Below are 16923 nucleotides of genomic sequence, written 5' to 3' on the forward strand. Positions count from 1 at the left end.
TGACTCTGTGTCTGATTGGTGCATAAGTTCTGCCGGCGTACCACAAGGTGGCGTGTTGTCTCCTCTCCTTTTTTCCCTTTTTATAAGTTCTATTTCTCTTCAACTTACCTCTCTCTATCATGATGATGATCTGCAAATATGTGCTCAGTCCAAACTGGCTGATTTACCCAATGCAATAGACGTCATAAATAAAGATTTAGATTATATATTGCAATGGAGTAAAGTCTTGTGGCCTTTCAATCCGTTTAAAACCCAAGTTATAGTTATAGGCAGTCACAATTGATTGCACGTATTGACTGGAATAATATTCCTTATGTAATCTTTGATGTATGCTGGCGGCTCGAGACCGTTGTGCTTGGAGGTCCATGCAAGAGGCCTATGTCCAGCAGTGGATGTCTTTCGACTGATAAGGTAGGTAGTTAGTCTTTGATGGAACGCGTGTGCCATTTAGTGACACGGTTAAAAGTCTCGGAGTTACTTTTGACAATTAAATATATTTCTTCTTCTTCTTCTACTATTGATCATATTTAAAAAAATATGGTTAAAAATGCAAATTGGAAAAATTAAACACGTCTTTAATTTTAAGTATTTATTTCTAATTATTTAAAACTAATTTTAAAATAGATCATTACAGTCAGGTAAGTGTATTTAATATTATCATTACTATCACAAGTTTTATTATTCATGTTTTCCATTTGTCCCGTGATGGGGCTATTAAGTAGATACATCATACTCTTAAGCATAGGTATTGCTTGCTAAGGAAAGAACTTAAATAAGAAACTAAACCTAAGCTCACCCCGAACGTGGATGGATGAAAATTGGAACTCCAAAAATGATTTACAGTTATATATTTTACATCAGTAGGTACATTTGCAATCCCTATAACCTTTATCTGCCTTGAAATTTTGATTTTATGTAATTAAATTATTTTCATTTATGAACACGAACAGCCTAGTCTACATCCCCATTGTTTGCACTGGACACCTCTGTGCTTTAACAAAGTGTAAAAACATCCTATATTCTACTCTATTTTATATATTGAAGATATTGAGAAATAATTTTGAGTAGGTATCTACAACCACCAGTGAATATTGTATATGATGAATGAGATGTAATAGTAAACGCATCAGTCCACTTCTAGTTTTCTGAAGTTGCCAGTCAGTCCTCGCATGGCGTCGCCCACAGTATCAGCGCCCGCGCAGGTGTTGGAACCGGCGCGCAAAGCTGAGACAGCGCCTTCTCGAGCTGCCTCGCTATACAACTCTAGGCGGACAGATATCTTGTCGTTCAGGAGTAGAGTGTCGCGTTTTGTTGCCATCTCATCTTTCCATAGCTCTGAAATAGCATTATTTATATTGTATGAACTAGCTGACGCCGCGCGGTTTTACCCGCGTGGTTTCCATTCTTGAAGGAATACGGGGATAATATATAGTCTAAAGCCTTCCACGATAAATGGGCTATCCTAAACTGAAAGTATTTTTCAGATCGGACCAGTAGTTCCTGAGATTAGCGCGTTCAATCAAACAACTCTTCAGCTTTATAATATTATAGTACTAGCGGAGTAAACTTTCAACTACCTCTACCCTACCTCTACCCTACACCTACCCTACCCCTACCCTACCCCTACCCTACCCTTACCCTACCCCAAAAAAAAAGTATCCTATGTCCTTCTCCTGGCTCTAAACTACCTCCCTGCAAATTTTCAGCTAAATCGGTCCAGCCGTTCTTGAGTTATAAGTGGAGTAACTAACACGACTTTCTTTTATATAATATATAGATAGATATGTTTTCATAATTAAAAAAAAACGTGTGCGTCTCGGGACCCTCGACAGAGGTAATAACTTAAAGCTGCCATACCTATGCGTGAGAAAAAGGGATGCCAGACAGAGTGGCGCCGTAACGTTACGAAGCGGTTTACCCTCACTTAAGAAGTTATCACTTCAATTGAATCAAACCGCTATAACTTGACAACGACTTAGCGATTTTATTCAGCATTTGAAAAGAACGGACGGTTTCAGTGTGCTCGTGGCGTTCGAGCCGTCCACATCTCTTGTTGTGTAATTCTTTAAGGGTTACTTGGGGTAGGCGGGGAGAGTGACTTGAGTGGAAAAGGGGAGTGTTTGTTAACAGTCAAAGGCGCCTTTAACTCTACACACAACGTTTACAAGTGCGTGACTTCACTCAAGGTCATTCTCTGCCATTTTAGGGTCTTATTTTGGTTACAGTTTGATTTGTTAATTAAGTTGTCCTGACTAATGTTGTGAATCATAATCATCCTTTGTTCGATATTAGTTTTCTTATTTTTGTAATCGCTTCCGAGTCTGCTAAAAGAGTATTTTTACGAAGATCGCGATGTTTCAACGAATTGATGGATGAGGGACGAAGTGGGGGGTATGGAGCGCTGCTCTGCCGTCGGAGCTCGGGTGCGAAATATATCTGACTAGAAGCGTCCGGCGTCCTCTTGCATTGCGTCGTGTGTCTCAACACATGTGTGCCACACAATGCGCTGATTTGAACTGTTGCGACGACGCAACGCAACGCACTAATGAGGCATCGCCCTAACTGTACCCAAATGGGTATAAAATATTATTAAGTAAGAAGATAAAATAACCGTATATTAAAAAAAATATCATGAAATGTTTACACGATGGATTTTCTAGTCTGAATGATAATGTATGGCCGTCTACTTCGCGGGCAATAATAATAAAAATATACATATTGTTTACCTATCTCTTTTTACAAACTTTTCTTATAGTACTGTCTACTTACGTATCATTTCCTTCATGGGCATCACCCCACCATATTCCTGGGGCAGGAGGCTTTTATCAATTTCCACGTCTTCTATGGACGTATACAGTTTCACGCGTTTTCTGATTTTTTCCGAAATGAGTCCCATTCCAAAGTCCAGAGCAAACTTTATCGTAGGGTGGACGTTTACTCCGTAGATTTCTTTGTGTCTAAGTGGAACAGTGCGCTGAAAGGCCAAATTATATTTATTAATTTATTTATTTCTTTTCGTCGTAAGTCAAGTCCTGAGGATGCTCCGGTTTCCGGGTGAAACCTACGTTAGAGAGTATTTTGTCGGACCTGGGTGACGTTGTCTCATGGGTTCGTCGGCTTTACGCGGAGGATAGCAAAATAAATAAATTATCACATACTCATGATAAACTTCCGCAAAGTAACGCCTGCTTCTATCCAATAGCATACAAATTCTGTTATAGGTTGCTTGGTAAATTTGGTCGTAACACTCCCGATGGTCCGCGCGGGCCGGGAGGGGGTATCGACGCCCCGCGCGCACGACTTCACACCCGCGTAATTTTTCCCCAAAGCAGACCTGACAGACGTTGGTCCTGCCCTAGGTCACCAAGGTCACTTTTATACAACTGCATTTCAATTCAAAAATACTAAAAGATAATAATTAGAATAATTCTGCTGTTAAACGGTAGGTCCGCCATGAATACTTAAAAATCATATTAATTTCGACAAGATATTTTTTTGAAAGTATATTAAAATTGAGGTGTCATGTACAAAATTAAAATACATTTATTCAAGTGGAGCCGTGATAGCCCAGTGGATATAACCTCTGCCTCCGATTCTGGAGGGTGTGGGTTCGAATCTGGTCCGGGGCATGCACCTCCAACTTTTAAGTTGATCACGTGTCTCAAACGGTGAAGGAAAACATCGTGAGGAAACCTGCATACCAGAGAATTTTCTTAATTCTCTGCGTGTGTGAAGTCTGCCAATCCGTATTGGGCCAGCGTGCTGGACTGATGTGATGGATTAAATTTTAAGCCTCATGCTGAAATTGGCACCCGTCATTCGAATAATCGTATACAAAATTACGGTCGTTGTGTATTACATATGTGGATAGTTTTTACATAATACATTGGGTACCGAATTTCTCGTTTCCTAATACTTTATTGCACAAACAGTTTCGAATATCATAATACAGCCAATAAGTAGTATTATCGTTAGTCTTATATAAGACAGTGAAATAATAATTAGATGTGCCAGTCGAGCCTCAAGATTGAAGATTTAATAAAAGTTTGAAAAAGGTAGAGTGCCTACCTTGATCAGACTTGATGAGTTTAAAACGTCCAATGCTTATAATTTTGATAATGATTACTAAGTCAGATGATACTCGAACTATCGACTTGGAATACGTAACAGTCCATGTAATTTAATACAAGCTCTCTAATTAAAAACTCAGAGTTCATGAGTTACCCTTACCTCTCCATTTTTAACTATTCTCACGGCCTCCTTCGGAGTGAAGAGTGTCAAATGTGGGAAGCTGACTCCTGAACCGTCTGCGTAGTGAACTAATCCTCGAACCTGGGTCTCTTCATCCTCCATCAGGTTCTCGTATGTCAAGGCCATAATTCGGCACATGTCTTGATTTGTATACTTGTACGGATCGAATACACCTGTGGAGTATAATGTTTGTAAAAAAAATCTATTCTACGGACTTCATCTATGCTTATATGCCTCATGCTTGAAGAAGTTCGTCTAGAGATTATTAAGCAAGACCAATTAAGAAGTAGGTAAGATTAGAATCTCTTTTTCAGCTCTCAGGCGCGGTTAATGCTTTGATTTCAACATAGAGATCCTGGGTTTCATTTAAAACTCGGGTCAAATTGGGTATTTAAAAATTTCTTGGCTAGTTGCCATCCTACTGGCAAAGACGTTGGCCAATCATTTAAGCGCTCCTGGCCGAAATCGATAAACTGTATTTCTTTCAAATTTGCCAGCTAACGTCTTACAGGCCAGCGTCACTTAAAATATCTCACAGTCAAGGCTATACTTGTCGCTAAATAAAAATAGCAGCAACTGCAAAACTTTATTGACGGCCATGGCCTAATACTGCCATTAAATCAAATTCAATGCTGTTTAAATGTTAATTAATTTTATGAATAATATTCATAACGTAAGCTATAATAATACTAGATACATAGTGATATTTTATCTAGTCATGCTATCAATGACAAACGTGTGGATAGGCTAGCAATCTCGGGCATAAAGAAAGAAAGAAAGAAAGAAAGAAAGAAAGAAAGAAAGAAAGAAAGAAAGAAAAGACTATACTAAATAAACTAAATTAGATAAATAAATATATACCAGGTCTGTATATAACAACGCGTCGACCCTTTTTATCTTTGTAGGGACTCACGAATATGAATCTGAAATGCAAGAAATATACAAACACTATTAATATAAACACATTAACACAGGCGGCTTTAAATCGTGTTTAGAAGTCCTTAAAAAACGTGTATGATAAGCAGTAGACGATGAAGATGGTAATAACACAGAAACGTTATAAAGATTTTTTTTTCATACTAAGTGTATCTGCAATAACAATAAAAGTATCATTAATTGCTGCAGTACATTTATCTTTACCAGATAGGAAGACCATGGTACTCAACTCCATTTTTGATACAAGATAGAAATCTACCATCGTTTGCAAAGGTTGCAACAGTATTAAACGATGACAGAGGCAAATGTGAAAATTTTATATATAACAGGATCTAGTAGAGAGCCTTGTGATACACCATCAGTACACCTGTAAAATTCGGACCTCACACTTTGTTGTTTAACTTTACAAATATATCTTTCAAGTATGAGTGTTTGGGGAATACAGAAAGAGGTAAGTTTTAATTTTTTCATAGAAGGACATAATTATGTTATACGTTGTCAAATGCCTCTTGAATATCAAGGAATTGAATATTGTCAGGTCATACTCTATGAATGAATAAATGGTGGATTATATTCATAGAGTATGATCCGATCATCCGTCTTGGTGAAAGTCAAACTGATGTTCAGACTGATGATACTGATACTGCATTCACTAAGACTTTATGATAAAGTTTCTGAATGGTATAAGGGTATCACCGATTTTTGTGTCATTAAGAAGGAGCTCTATGACTTTAAGGCTATTATTGTTGACTTACCCTAGATCAATGATTTCCATCATAATGGGAAGCGTATAATCAAGCTGGTTAAAGGCGATGCCCCAAGATTGTCGGAGCAGTATGTATCTCTCAATCGCCTCTTGAGCCATTGGTACGCTGAACTTTTTAGTTCTTAGGTAACGAAGCAGGTAACTTGAGTCTGTAAAGTCAAAAACAAATCTCTTGTATATTTTCATTACAGTACTTACTTTAGTTCTCAGCTTCAGTTTCCGACTAAACACCTAGCTTTGATTACATTTATAACTTGTTATGCCTGATATAGACTGTGAAGAAAATCTTCAAAAACAAATCTCTTGTATATTTTCATTACAGTACTTACTTTAGTTCTCAGCTTCAGTTTCCGACTAAACACCTAGCTTTCATTACATTTATAACTTGTTATGCCTGATATAGGCTGTGAAGAAAATCTTAGTTTGAGTTTGAGTGCTTTGTACATTGCGATATAGCAAAAAAATTTAAGGTTACTATAAAGTGTTTGCTTACCCATTCTTACAGCCAAAAATTTTGGATTCTGCTCCAACCATTTCCTCAAAGCGTCAATGGCTTGACACCTAGAACTTTCTGTTTCCCTGAGTTCAATTTCTGCTATGGACTGCGTTTCTTCTGACAGTGGACACTTGTATTCGTCAGCTGGTGTTAGGTACCGCTTTGTTAGTCTTCTAGACATGGTTCTGAAATATATAATATTAAAAAATATAATACTTAATAAAGTCGTCGAAATGCAAAAATGGTTGGACGACATTATAGTATAAGAATAAATAATTTTGCAGAGCGATTTAATCTTTTTAATACCTCTCAACACGGATTCAGAAAAAATAGATCTACTTCAACTGCTATGTTTGAGCTAGTTAAGATAATATTTGAATCAGTAGATAAAGGAAAATTAACAACTGTTCTTTTTCTGGATATGTCTAAGGCTTTCGATTTAGTTCATCATGAGAAATTATTAAATAAACTCGAATACTTTGGCCTTCGTGGAAATGTACATAAATGGCTAAGGTCATACCTCAGTGACAGAAAACAAAAAACTGTCATGCAAAAGCAATTAGGTGAAAATGTAAGAGTTTATGAATCAGAGTGTGTAAACAATGGTTATGGTGTACCGCAGGGTAGTATATTAGGCCCTCTGCTGTTTCTAATATACATAAACGACCTTTCCGTAAATGTATCTCACCCTTCTATTCTTTTTGCTGATGATACCACAATAATTATACCTTGTGATGATAAACGGACTCATGAAGCTGAAGTAAACAATTCATTAAAAGAAACTGTGAACTGGTTAGAAAATAATAATCTAAGTGTAAATATAAAAAAAACCAAATGTATACAATTTAAAACAAAAAAAGGACAAACTCAGACATTAGACATAAAATTTAATAATGAAACTATTGACATTGTTGAACATACACATTTTTTAGGAATTAAATTTGACGAGCATTGCGATTTTAATTATCACATAGAGGACATTTGTCGTAAAATTAATAAATTTATATATCCTTTACGCCGTCTCAGACGGACAGTCTCATTTGATGCAGCACTGACAGCATATCATGGGTATGTTATGTCCTTACTGCGGTATGGAATTGTAATATGGGGACACTCCGTAAATATGATGAAATTATTTGTTACACAAAAAAAGTGCATAAGGGCCGTTTTTCTTATGGAGCCAAGAGACTCATGTAGACCCATTTTTCAAGCCCACAATCTACTTACACTGACATGTCTATACATCTATGAGACTTCAGTTTTCGTACACCGACACTCGGAATATTTTAAATTAAATGAAAACCCACGTAAACGAAATAAATTTCGGTTATGTCAAATGCAATACAAATTAAAGCAGACATTAAAGTCACCACACGCTATGTGCATCAAAATATACAATAAATTAGACGCAGATTTAAAGAGCCAAACTACTCGAAATTTTAAAACAAATCTCTTTCGTTGGCTGTGTAATAAATCGTTCTACTCATTAGACGAATTTTTCGCTAGATAAATTTTAATTTGATTTATTTTGTGTAATCTAATATTAATGCATGATTCTCTTATAATTTTCTATTATATCTGACTATTAAAATAACATGTCTTCCTGCGGTAGATCGTAATTTCATTTGGACATATTTTCGTATAATTTAATTTTCATTATGTAGGTATATTTAAATGTCAATCTTAATTGTATTTATTTTATTAGTAACAATTATAACATTGTAAGTAAATAATATTACTTAAACAGTGCTTTATAAAATTGTAAAATTTGCACACCATGTTAATGGTAATACACTGTGACTAATTATACTTGTAAAACACCATTTGTATACGTGTATTAGGCAAATAAAATTTCATTTCATTTCATTTCATTTCATTTCATTTCATTTCATTTCATTAAGATCCGTATTAAAAACGACCTTCACCTGTTTGTTTATTGGATGAAAAGTGTTTTATATCAAGCTCAATACCTACGTTAAAAATACAATGCGAGTAGGATTTAGCGGCAGCGAGTTGCAGGTAGCCGCTGGAAACCATAATTAAGTATCATTTTTGAGACAACCTACTCACAACATATTTTTTTAAGATCCTAATTTTGAATGAGTGATAGTTTATTCATGAAAATGTGGGTTTAAAATGATATAGGTACATATAAAATTGAGCCTATATACATTTTACAATAACTGGTGTATGAATTACCTTATATAATGAAATACATTTGAACGAAGAAAAAAAAACAAACTAAATTAATAAAATGTCACAATTACAAATTAATAAAATAGAAAATAATAAAATAGAAAAAGGAGAGGAAAAAAGTACTTGCAAACGTGAAAAAAATCTCGGGTACAAGTGCTATTAGTTTGAGTAATAACACCTAAAATAATTAAATTACAGAGAAACAGAAAGCAAAATATACGGAACTTATAAATCGTAGAATTAACTTTATTTTAATCTGAAAGAGATTCTAAATAAAGATATGTGATAACTAAAATAAAAAAAAGCCTTCTACCTCTAAGAAATTGCAGCCTTCTTTAAAGAGACAAGTAAGAAGTCTTTCACAATATTTACACTACAGTCTCTAACTATCTTAGATTGCAATAGAGGCTTAATCAGTTTGTTTAAATTAGACGTCTTTAGTTTTAGTCTAGATGTTCCGCTCATTAATTCATTATTTTCTTAATGAAACTGCTTGTTCGTCGTGCTTACTACATAATTACCTATATATTGTGTAATGCAATTTCCCCTATATCTTATTCGTTTACATACTTTTCACTTAATGTAATGTAGTTAGTATTTGACTTTTTAATTATATCATCATGAATGTTACGTGCAATAGAAGTGTAGTGAACAAATGAAATATGTGACAAATATTTATTTAGTTTAACCACTAGAATTAGATAGAAAGAGATAGATAGCGGGCTGAGGCTGTAACTGGCTAGCTCTACGTTCTCTTTCAAGCGTACTATTTATATTTTCTTTAAAAAAAATCAAATGTCTTTCTTCATCGGTTTGATTTTGAAACTAAATCCTGGACCAAACAAGATCACCACTAAACCAGTGTATGTTCTACAATAAAATAAATTGCAATGCAATGCAAATACAATTAAATCAATCTATACTTACTAATATTATAAAGCTGAAGAGTTTGTTTATTTGTTTGTTTGAACGCGCCAATCTCGGAACGGAAATACTGGTCTGATTAAAAAAATATTTCAGTTTAAGATGGCCGGAATATATCGAGGAAGGCGATATGTTATATATTATCCCCGAATTCCTACGGGAACGGGAACCACGCTGGAGAAACCGCGCGGCGTCAGCTAGTAAGATAATATATGCTGGTGAAGGTTATGGTAATTATGGCCAAAAGCAGAAACCAAAAAGTTTTTGTCATTGCAATTTATACCTATTCAAAGACGCACGCGATAGATAAGTGCTCCTCTCCAATTTCATAATAATTTACCTACCTATCGTACTTGCAACATGGTTATTTACGCCTGCATCTGTGTAGCAAGAAGTGAGAAATGTCAGAGATTTAAAGCGTCTACAGATGTGCTGACCAGGGCTTTCACAATACTTTGAAACCTAGTTATAAAGAAGAATGGGGATTATGAATAGATTTTAATATATTGATTTTTATGATACATTCGGGTAAATAAGGTCAATGTTAACTAATTTTTACATAAAAAGCAAAGATTGTCTGGATATTTGCAAAATAAATAAAATTATAACATTTCAAAATCTGTTAAAAATCTTTTATCGTAATTAGATGAAAATTCATAAAGTTTTAGCTTCCTTACATTAAATGTGACATTTTTTAATAAATTAAATATAAAGACAAACTCACAAATAACAAAGATATTAGTAATTTTATAGAACGCCCATACAAATCTAACGATCATTATGTACCTACGACGTCATTAATTCGTACCATTTTGTATGGGGCGTTTTTCAGGGATCCGTGGCAGTGCCGCAAATCTCACCCTTTAAATGCTTGTAGCTCCAAAAGTAATGATCGCAGATACCCAGTTACTTTTACAAAATTGCTTTATTATTAGCATACTCCTAATTTATATACAATTTAAAAAACTGTCATAATCCCTTGCTTCTCTCTTTAAAGGAGGATTTAAAGTTAGGTCTCTATTCCTAAGTGTCAGTTTAACCTTGAGGCTTATTAGTGTTAACTGCCTCGTGGCGTTTAATGGTTAGTTTATGAGGTTTCAGATAAAGAGGTCCTGAGTTTGAGACCTGGGTTGAGCTTTAAATCGTTGAGCTTTTGTTTGTACTACAACAAAATACTAAGTAATAGTCCGGAATTGGAAAGCCATCGATCCCGGTCATTATTCTTAATAATAATAATATTTTAATTAAGCCTCAATAGCTCAACGGTAAGAGCGGCCGGACTCATCACCGAGGGTTGGTGGTTCGATCCCCGCCCCGTTGGTCTATTGTCGTACCCACTCCTAGCACAGTCTTTCACGACTAATTGGAGGAGAATGGGAATATTGGTCATATTATAAAAAATATGGCAAATATTCCTTAAAAATAATAATAATAATAATTGACAGTAACTGTTACAGAGATAAAGTGTCACCCTCAGCCCGCTAACTGCAAAGAAATAAGTCCATATCGTCTCTCCAATCTCACCTGATGGTAAGTGATGATGCAATCTAAGCGAACTTGTTAGGAGGAGGATGAAAATCCACACCCCTTTCGGTTTTTACACGACGTCGGAACGCTAAATTGCTTGGCGGTATGTCTTTGCCGGTAGAGTGGTAACTAGGCCTCCCACTAGCCAGCCATAATTAATAGTATTTGAAATAGAATATTAGAGTTAAATCAGTATGTATGTAGATGGTATTAAAACCTTTGTGCCTGTGTGTCACGCAACGTTGGGCAACAGACCGCCACATTCGTTGCTTGGGCAACGCTATAATTTTTCGTAGTTACATAAGAAATATTCGGTGCCTGCTGGTAATAGCGAGATGCCGATTACGAGGGCAAATCAGATCAAAATGGAAGGGCACCGTTGTAATGTTTTGCTTGCATTATCCTACATACAATATCTGATTGGAATTTTTTTACGCTCTAAAAGTTTTATTTTTTTATCGCACGAAACAAGAGCGTCGCCAGTCCGAGGGGGGGAGGGGGGCATCAAGTTGATGTGGAGGACTAGCGAACGTCCGCGACTTCGTCCGCGTGTAATTTACTTTCTCACAAATCCTTTGGGAACCATGGATTTTTCCGGGATGAAAAGTAGCCTATGTGTTAATCCAGAGTAAAATCTACTTCCATTCAAAATTTCAGCCAAATCGGTTTCATAGTTGCGGCGTTAAAGTAACAAACATCCATAGAAACTTTCGCGTTTAAAATATTAGTAGGATCAGAAAATCGTTTCAAAGTCTGAGTGAAAGTCAAAATTAATTTATTTTAATTAAGCTGTATGCTATCAACGAAGGGGCAGTAGGTAGGCACCGGATGATATTTGTTACATTAGAATCTCAATTTCGTATAATTATGTCAAATAACATACGTCAGATTCAGTGAATTACCTATCCTACTGATTAATGTTAATTTCGATTTAAAGATAAAACTTTTTTACGTCCAAACCTCAGTTCAAATAAACACAAATAAGTTTTTTTTTACCCGACTTCGTCAGAAGGAGGGTAATGTTTTTATATATTTATTAGGAAGCCAACGTTGTATATAAAAATGTTTTTTTTTTATAAATTAATTTGAAGCCAGACAAAAGCGAGAGCCAGACATACCTCATTTTAAGAAGGCTAAAAGTTAGTTCTTGCTTTTATAATAATAGAAGTTTTATGGGTCAGGGTACGGTTTTAAGGATCCAGTTGGCCTATCCATTATCATCATCATCATCATCATTCATACTCAAAATTTTAAATTTTATATTATGTTATATTAGGTTAATAATAAATACCAAAATGGTGAATAGGCTAACTATGGGCCTCATATGAAGGCTCAGATTCACACAGCGGGCGATGAAACGAGCTATGCTAGGAGTATCCCTGTGTGATCGAATCAGAAATGAGGAGATCCTCAAAAAAACCAAAGTCACCGACAAAGCTCAACGTGTCGCGAAGCTGAAGTGGTAATGGGCGGGGCACATAGTTCGAAGAGCCGATGGCCGTTGGGGTCCCAAGGTGCAAGGTGCTGGAATGGCGACCCCGCACCACAAAGCGCAGTGTTGGTTGACCCCCACCAGGTGGACTGACGACATCTTGCCAGTCGTAACGTGATGTTTGGAAGTCCCTACAAAAGGCCTAAGTCCTGCAGTGGACGTCCATCGGCTGACATGATGATGATGATGATGATGATGACTTACTTATGGTAGGAGCATAGGCCAACATACTTTTAGCGTTCATAAAATGATGCATGTCTGGGTATCGCAGGCTTTTAGTACATTTACGTTTTAATGATATTTATACATTTACGTATAAGTAGGTATATAATAAAACTTTGCCCAAATTAATTGGATGTAAATGATTTTTATATACAGTCTCAAGTAATTATATTAGTAATAATATATAATTAACTTTTTGTAGTAGGTATTAATTTTGAACTAAATAACCTTACAAAATGATTTTTACAAAGACCATTGTGGGAAGGATAGATTTAAATAGTGTCACGGACAGAAATATGTGTGGGAAGGATGTATTTAGTGAATCTTGAAAAGGATTTTAACCGTTTGAAATGGTTTTTTTTTTACTTAGGTGTGTTAGATTTTGATTTTAAATTTAACATGTTATGGAATTTGATGAAGATCTTTATCATAAAAAATACACAGTAGGTTTTAGATTGATTATAGACTTGGTTGTGGTATATTTTAAGTTTTTAATTAATATGAAATTAACAACATTTTCAAAGGATAGAAATCGGCGCTTTTAAGGTATTTTAAGTGTCACCGAGAGGTCTTGGGTTAGAACCCTGCCCATTGGATTATAGTGGGTACCTACTTCTAATACGGTATTCCGTCTTTGGGACTAGGGGATCGAGTATTAAAAATATATCCATACTAATATTATAAAGAGGAGAAAGGAGATCATTCACGCTCCATACATATTTGGGCTCTTTTTGATAGTGCCGGCCATAAAACAAAGGCACGTATCGTTAGAACTAGCCATTTGGAGCAATGTACGTACCATATTTTTGTTGCATGGCTCTTTAAAAAATCAATAAACTATGGATTTGACGAATCATCGAAATTCTATTACTTAACTCAGAGCTATACATGTAAATGTATTAGTTTTAAGTTATTATGTAGTTATGTGTTGTGTTAACAAATAAATGATTTCTATTCTATTCTATTCTATACAACAACATTTATGCCATAATAACTATAGCTGCAAATGGCTGGTTTTAACAATACGATATCAATTATTTTATTGGTGGACACTTACAAAACTCAATACAAATTATAGAGGTGACGAGCCATCGAACCTGGTGAAACCAGGTCTGTGTGCCTAGTGGGAGTTTTCAATGTTTTCATACTGTTACTATCGCATCAACGTAAACGCGAATTTATATGGTGTTGAAACAGTTTTGCAGTAGTGCCACTAGATGGCGCTGTTTCAATTCCTTAGAAATACGCGTTTACGTTAACATGATCGTCACAGTATTAAATTGCCACTAGGCCCTCTGCCAGTAAAATAATAGAAAGAATAATCGTTTTAAAAATAACATTATTAAAAAAATACACGTAGATATTTGCGGAGACCGCTGCCTCCCCTTAACACGTTCGCTGCGGTACGAGGTCAATTGACCTCGTACGTCCAGTGTCGTCAAGAGATACGAGGTCGATAGACCTCGAACCGCACCACATAAAATTTTAGTATGAGGTCAAAAAACCTGGTACCGCACCAGAGGAGAGTAAAGAAAAAAACAGTGCCGCAGCGATAGTTAAGTAATTTAACCACAATATCACTCAAGAGATACGCTATAGCAATATCTACATAATTATTTGTGGTCTGTCTTATAATGTTTCTTGGTCAAAACATTTTAACGACAACTAAAAAAATATCCACACAGTCAGTTATTTTAATAGGACTTCACTGGGAAGAAAGAGGAGGTTATTGATTGATCAAGAAAAATCCATGGTTCCCACGAGATTTGTGAAAAAGTGAATTTCACGCATACTTAGTAGTAGGTGTCCACTAGTATGATGAGTAAGATGAACGAAGAGATGCAAATATGTAAAAAATATTTTTAAGAATATCTATATTTATTAGCAACCAGTTAAATATTTTATGTTAAATTTATACATTATATGTATATACTACCTGACGCCGCGCGGTTTCACTCGCGTAGTTCCCGTTCCCGTAGGAACATGGGGATAATAAAATAATAGCATATAGCCTTCCTCTATAAATTTAACACTTTTTCAAATCTTACAAATCGGACCAATATTCCTGAAACTAGCGCGTTCAAACAAACAAACTCTTAATCTTTATAATATTAGTATAGATTTAACAGTTTTTTTTTCATAAAGAGCCTGAATTTCTTAACATTTTCTAACGCGCGATATCTGTTAGATAAAACCGGCATAAAGTGAAAAAATAAGAATTGTATTTTGTTGGAAAAAATGTTCTTAAAAGTCCGGCCGCTCAGAGATTGAATTTTTGGCAGGTCGTAATCGTATGGGCGATGTAACTTTGAACTGGCTTCTAAACTGTCAAACTGTTTCAAAGTCATGCCAACTGTTTGTCTTTAAAGTGATGAGAAAAATAACGAAGCAATTGAAATTAAATATTATGTTTTCCCCATTCGATCACGACCTGTCAGAATCGCAATTTCTGAGCGGCTGAACTTTAGAAACTTTTGTAAACTATGGGAAGGACTATTTCTCCTCATACCATAATGTCATTATCATCATGTTTATAAAATTGCGAAATCGCCAAGCTAACAATTATCAAGTGTACCTTTTTTGTGAAATAAATATTGAAATATTATATTATATATTATTTTCGCTTAGCTTATACTAAAAAAATATTATTAATACCTAATAACTTAATGTTTACATATTTTAGTATAAAAAATAATTGCAACTTATACTGATGCAATTATTTTCATGTAATGTTACTAGTTAAAGTCGTTATTGATCAGTGGTATTCATACTATTTTTATATTAATTACATGCAAATACTAGCCATTAAATTTAAATGATTATTATTAAATTATATCAAATAAAAAGAAATAGGTTTAAAATATAAACATTCGCATGTAATTAGGTACTATCAATGAACCAATAGTAAAACAGTGACCACTCCTTTAGCTACCTATAGATTTACGTGTTAATATGTTTCATTTAGGAGACCCCGCTCACTTACAACTTATAGTTGGCTTATCGCCGATTATAGATACAGCCCACACATCTGTCCAACTAAATCGTCCAACTAAATCACGTACAATAAAAAAGTCGTCCAACTATCGGCCAACTAAAAATTGTCAGTGAGCGGCCACCTTTACACTATCGAATTAATATAAACAAACTCACATGTCCAAAGTTCCCACTGCAAATAGTGTGTCAGAAAAACGTGTTCACTTCACTACGAACGAGCCAACAATGTACGCTTGTGAAATGGTACCACTCCTTTTGCTCAGAGTCTACGATGCTGAAGTCACTCCGGACTCGTTCCTCTACTATTACAGTAAGAAGTTAAGACACAGTCGGTGAATGGATGCAGGGCTCGGCAACATTTTGACTAAAATTATGTTTTACTGTGTTTTTATTGAAGTTTTAACAGCAAATGTTTGTTATAGAAAAAAATTCACTAGGGCTCGCACCGATATCTATTATTTATCTAGTAGTTTTAATTATTGGCTACGTTTCGCACGTTCAATGAGAAGTTTACGATAATATTAATCTATGCAGATCCCATTTCTGTACCCTGTCCGTGTGGGCTAAGAGTAGGTAGTAGTAAAAGAAGAAGAAGAAGAAGAAGAAGAAATACTTTATCGCACACAAAAATACAATTATAAATTAAAACAATAAAAAGATAAATTAAAGTTATCATGCAAAGGCGGCCTTAAAGTAATATTTTTTTTTTCGACTAATTGTCAGTATAATAAAAAAATAGTAAAAGTAGTCCGTAAGAAATTAGGCTCAAAAATAAAAGATGATAAAACTAGAGGGAAGGCTCTGTGATTAAGTCTCATTTCCCTATTATATATTATTGGTAAATATATAGGAATATTTACCAAAAATACGTAAATTGACGTCATAAAAGACGTCTTAAAGGAAAAAAATGTAATATTATAAATAGCTGACCAATTACTACTAAATTAACTAATTACAAAACATATGAATTGTTAAGATATTCGTAGAATCTTCAAATTAATAAAAATGTTTAGAAAAAAAGAACAGTTTTGTTTTTTTCAACCACATTATAAATAATTCCGTTTACGTTTATAACGTCAAACAATTTTTAATTAATTTACTGTTTAACAAATTCATAAC

General features: G+C 34.8%; 1 protein-coding gene across 1 annotated transcript; it reads right to left on the reverse strand.

The window, feature by feature from the left end:
- Window positions 1–574: 574 nt before the first annotated feature.
- Window positions 575–16120, reverse strand: LOC112042915 (alpha-tocopherol transfer protein-like). The gene is made up of 7 exons (XM_024078119.2): window positions 15961–16120; window positions 6447–6634; window positions 5943–6102; window positions 5113–5174; window positions 4231–4424; window positions 2770–2974; window positions 575–1335 (listed from the first exon to the last, which is right to left on the reverse strand). Exons 2-7 carry the CDS (start codon window positions 6628–6630, stop codon window positions 1127–1129), a joined length of 1014 nt encoding a protein of 337 aa, XP_023933887.1. The 5' UTR covers window positions 6631–6634; window positions 15961–16120; the 3' UTR covers window positions 575–1126.
- Window positions 16121–16923: the final 803 nt, after the last annotated feature.

Source organism: Bicyclus anynana, chromosome Z (assembly GCF_947172395.1).
Source record: "Bicyclus anynana chromosome Z, ilBicAnyn1.1, whole genome shotgun sequence".
Classification (NCBI taxonomy): domain Eukaryota; kingdom Metazoa; phylum Arthropoda; class Insecta; order Lepidoptera; family Nymphalidae; genus Bicyclus; species Bicyclus anynana.

Coding starts and splice junctions, on each gene's coding strand:
- LOC112042915 (XM_024078119.2), bottom strand. CDS start 6,630: ATGTCTAGAAGACTAACAAAGCGGTACCTAACACCAGCTGACGAATAC. Junction 2,975..4,230: donor GAATAGTTAAAAATGGAGAG/GTAAGGGTAACT, acceptor TTGGCCTTTCAG/CGCACTGTTCCACTTAGACA. Junction 1,336..2,769: donor GCCCATGAAGGAAATGATAC/GTAAGTAGACAG, acceptor ATGCTATTTCAG/AGCTATGGAAAGATGAGATG.